The sequence below is a fragment of the Schistosoma mansoni genome, chromosome 1 (assembly GCF_000237925.1).
Source record: "Schistosoma mansoni strain Puerto Rico chromosome 1, complete genome".
Lineage (NCBI taxonomy): Eukaryota > Metazoa > Platyhelminthes > Trematoda > Strigeidida > Schistosomatidae > Schistosoma > Schistosoma mansoni.
Window position 1 is genome coordinate 46,993,977 of NC_031495.1, and position 5,220 is coordinate 46,999,196.

At 31.7% G+C, this 5,220-nt stretch overlaps 1 protein-coding gene across 1 annotated transcript; it reads left to right on the forward strand.

The window, feature by feature from the left end:
• Positions 1–984: 984 nt before the first annotated feature.
• On the forward strand, positions 985–5,006 carry Smp_148080 (hypothetical protein; the record flags this gene model as incomplete). Its single annotated transcript, XM_018794626.1, has 4 exons — positions 985–1,203; positions 3,275–3,446; positions 4,337–4,410; positions 4,762–5,006. 4 exons carry the CDS (start codon positions 985–987, stop codon positions 4,924–4,926), a joined length of 630 nt encoding a protein of 209 aa, XP_018649019.1. The 3' UTR covers positions 4,927–5,006.
• Positions 5,007–5,220: the final 214 nt, after the last annotated feature.

The window sequence follows — 5,220 nt, forward strand, 5'->3', positions numbered from 1 at the left end:
GACTATCATTGTAAACAATGATTAGGTGGATAAATTAATTTCATTGACTCAGTGAATACATGTTCAAATTATTTGTTCGGTCTTTAAATATTACACGTTTTCTGACTAGACAGTAGTTATCTCTTTTTTTATAAAGGACAATTATGTACCCTGATTCTCAATGATTTGCCGTGAATGGTTGAAACGATTTCATGAAAATATTTGTCTGTTTCTACGTCAAGCTCATAAAGCTTATTCTAGCATGTGGACAAACCAATTAATCCATTCTTCTCAAGTTAAATTTTCACCTTGGTAATTATTCGATTCGCCTCGATTCGATTTGGCTACAAATATTGAGTAACACTTAATTAAAATTAGTTGACTTACGTACCTTCTCCAATTTGTTTCGCTTCGCTCTATCCTATTCACTTCCTTCATTACGACTCTCTGATTGTCTGTTCTTATCAACGATTGTACAAATCATGCGTATTCGAAATTCATTCTCGTATTTGACTTATGCGATTGCGTTATTCACTAATGCGAGTTAAGTCGATGAATTTTATACGAAGGTCGGCGGAATGTATATTTCAATAAGAATCATAATACAATGTAAATGAAGTGAGATATTGAGCCACTGAAAGTGATGAGCCTGTCAATAACATCATCATCCAATCTAATTGACGTCAAAATGAAGGTCCACACTAAACAAGCATTTGCACTAGAACACAATATTCGGTGTAACTGTAATTCTTTATTGTGGTAATGCTGGAATACATGTGATAAATTGAATGATTTCGAAATATGACATTTAGAAGCTAATTACGAATAATAATGACTAAATAGCATGAGAAGTATAGAAATCAGTTCATCAGAATCATTTATCTGACCAGTTTCTTTAATGAATGTAATAATCGTCGATCCTTAAGGTAGAATAATTTTAGTGTGAAAAATTTTTAGTTAAGGAATCTATCTTCACTTCTATTATGAACAGTGTGTTGGGACATAATGTTCAACTTATACTTTTATATATATGTGACACATTACATAATGGTTTATTTTGTCCACCTGCATTTAGATATGGCAGGAAACTGTTTTTGGTTCATGATAGCTAGGAGCAAAATTGTAAATATGACCCAATCTCTTATTCCTCATATAATTAATTCATCTATCAGACTACTAATGATCATTTCTGGATTGTGTTTAATCGGTCTATCCATTTTCGATGTGAGTTAAATTTGTTTTTACTAGAGAGTAGTTTATAATATTGCCAGTATATTAAAGTGTCAACTATAAGTATTGTTTTAATAAATTGTTGTACCAATGTGTATTTTTACAGTTTTTTAGAATAGGAATTATTTTTTGTTTTCTAAATTGACTAACTTAACACAGAATTTCTGAGTTCTAGTGAGAAGTCGTAATCAGTGGAATTTAATTCGTGTCTCCTGTGAGACATATTGATCGCTGCAGTTCTTAAGTGTTGTACAATATTGTGAAATAATTGAATTCAGGCATTAGCACCTTTGGTTGCTGGCTGAGTAGTTTTCACACTATACGTTTATACTTGAGACCGGAGGCGTTTGTTTGGAGAACTGGATGGAGAATCGTTTATGGGCAATGCTGAGGTGTCTTATACTCGGACTGAATGGATTATTTATTTATTTTTGTTTTCCAAACTGACTATTTCTATACAGACTTACAAACATCACTTTACTCACTAACAAAGAATGTCAGTAACAATAGGTTATATTAATTAATTACTCAATTGAAAAGAAATAAAGCGACAGTAATTTTCTTTAAGCCTGTGGTTTCATTAAAAGTTCTTTTAGTTAGTGAGAATATTTCACTTGTAATAACCCATTTGTACTTTCAATTGACCTATATGGGGGTAGTCATAATTTAACGAATAAATTGCAAATGATTTATTTTACTATATTTAACACTAAAAGTTGGTGGAAATATTCCTAATTCAACTAGTATCTACGATAGCTATTTACCTACAGTACGAAATATCAGCATTTCAGCAGTTTATTATGTTAGATTAGATATTTAATCATCTCGCCTTTCTTCGATTCATATCAAAGTATAAGTTTATCTCGAACCGATGCAATTTGATTATCAGTGGAATCCAAGACCCGCATTTTGTTCTATTCAGGACTCTTCATGTTGACAAATCTGCATCTCACAGTTGATGTTCATTCGAAGCATCAACAGCGAGACAGTCCAGTACATTTTTTATACCTGTGTAGTTCCATAGGTCCAGATTGATGTCGGTGCAAACTTCTTGTTCTTGAGTATACAAATCGCAGCTCTTTTTTCTTATTTACTACAAGAAATTTCGGAAATGAATTGTTACTATTGTTATCAGTTCTTGAATCGTTCCGCATAGAATAACAAGACATCTGTTTTCACTCATTAAATGTTTCAGTGTACTGCTTACTATGTTAAGAGTAACCGAAAGCCTAGTTATTGGTGGATTGGTTGACTTCAGACTAGCAAATTGACAGGGATGCATTGTCTCCTAATACATAGGACTGTCGCAAGTTTAAATTCTTTCAACTTGTGATACTTAATACTACAAATTATTTTGTTATTTCATTTGCTTATTTGTTGAGAGTTCTTTTAAAAAAAATGGCCGAGTTCACGAAGAGTTCTATAAATTTTCAAGTGAAACTGAAACCCAGTAGATTTCTGCTTAGTACCATAATGGTTAAGTTAAAGCTCATCAGTAATCAGATCTATGTTCAATATCCATATTGTTATCTTTTCTTGTGATATAACTGTAGTCATACCTATAAACGAATGAATCTGTTGGTCACCCTTTGTACTTGAACTTTTGTCGCCTGGTGTTACAGTTAGAGATGTCATCATTAAGCTCACTGTTGACTTCCACCATCATAAAAAACAGTGCAAGCTACATCGAATTAATTAGTCCGGTGATCATGTTGCAATTGATAAGTAGAATTTTGTCAAAACTGGATGATGAACAAACATGATATTTGCTGCTACCCAGTAGCGAGTCACTGTTAATAACTAAATTAGATGTTTGATCAGAGTTTTTATAATCGATAAAATGATATGACTTAAGTAAGAGATTTTAAAACTGGAGTCACTGCTAGTTTATAAGAGCACAAATAAGTTTAAGTTGGCAAATTTTAGTTTCAAAAATAAAAAATAAGGAAGGAATATGCACGTTAGGAGCATTAACATGCAATAGGTTGAAATGAGTTGTTAGAAATTTGAATAGGATTTGTTTCACCTTAATTCTCCAAGCTTTTATTTTATTTCCAATCTACAGATGGAGAATTACAATGAAACACACTATCTGATGACAGTTGGGAACTTTACGTGTCACGTTCTCTCAATTTTGTTTGGATGTTGCCTAGTGGCCAAATATTTTGAGAAACCTTTCTGGTTTAGTTGCTTCCGCCTCATGCTTATTGTAAAAATGGTCATCGGAGCAATGTCATGTGAGTTTATATATATATGAATAGCTTTCATCAAAGACGAAGAGATTGTAATGAAGTTTATCGTTATAATTTTCCACAGGAAGTATTTGTCAGTATATTGGTAGTAGTTCAAATGTTCTGTCCCTATAAAGCTACCGGTTGTTACAATATAAAATGCTGCTCATTGTATGCGTATTAGGTGACAGATCAATAAATTGATTTGTCTTGTTATTCAAAAGCCAAATTTCATGTTTATAATTTCTATATTGAAAGACGCTTTCATCAATATGTATCAAGGATTGGAATAAATCTAGGTTGGAATCGATTAAACAAATACTATTTAAACATTCATATGATGAGTAGTGGTATTTGTTCCCTTTGAAAGCACATAAATAAACTGTAAACTAATTCGAAGGAGATTTCATAAAATGAAACGTGAAGTACTGAGAACTTAATTAAGCTTTAGAATGTACAGTGAAACTACTTACAAATAAAAATCCGTAACAGATTTGAGATGGTTGAGAAATATAAAATTTGTATCATCACACTTACTTGATTGCTCAAATCTCGAAATGCAAGTACTTTAGATCCACCATCACAACGAAGTGTTTAGAATACACTCTCTTCATTCTCTAATTTTTTTTCTCAATAAACATTGAATTGATCACAATTAGTTATATTTATAAATGACCTTATAACTTTATGTAAGAGATAGCATTAGAGCCTAGTTGCTGGACATTATAGATAAGTAAACGTCGAATTCGGTTTAGAAATTAGAAATGACGAATCAATTCCTATTAATGGTAAATTTTCGATTAAAGTTTATGGGTGAAATAAATAAAGATTAAAACTAACATTTTTAATGGTCAATAAAGTTTAATCGTCATAAATATTTGTTTGTATATTTTCAGTTTTTTATTTCAACGAAATTGGGCTACCTTTATTGAGCACATTGAATATTTATCGAATGAAACCAACTGACGGTGTAAGTTTCCACTTTGTAAATATTATTGGTGAACAGGTTTTGAATTTTGAATGAATTCACACTGTGGGTTACTGTGGTTTACATTCAGTCGGTCAATTCATTCTGAATTGGTTGTGTCTAGAAAGACAATTTCTGCACTATCAGAGACTCTACTGAGTTTGATTAAATGAACATAAAGTATGTTAAGAGAGAGAGAGAGAGAGAGAGAGAGAGAGAGAGTGAGATCATTTATTGATAGATATGGAAGCGCTATATCGATTTAATAACTTGTACAAAGAGAATGTTGAAGTTCATGTGACAAAGTATTTTGTGCTTAAACTAATGTTTTATTTATTTTATTAACTTGTTCAGGGCTACTGGGAATTTCTTTATTGTGCCATTGCTGAGTGGGTTCTGGTTCTGGCGTGTATTCTATTCACTTTAGCTATTGCTTTGGAAACACAAACATATGAAGACATTTTAGTACGGAGTAAAACCAGAAATATTACCACAATCCAACTTATGAAACAAGTCTAAAATATTTGTCAATTATTTCGAACGACATCTTGTACTTACTAATCTTTAAACAAAATTGATAAATATATTAATGAATAGCGAGTTGATTATTTCTTTATGAACTAAGTGGTGAGAAAGTCGAGAACGTGGTTCTAATTTGTTTCAAAACTCAGTTGGAGAATCAGTTTAATTGAATGAAATTAGATTTTCACTTACACCAGTTGAAGTTTTGATTGTCACTTAGAAACACCGTGGTTGGTTACATGTGTTTCCACATTTAGAAAACAATCTTCGAAGAATTCGGAAGTTATTCGA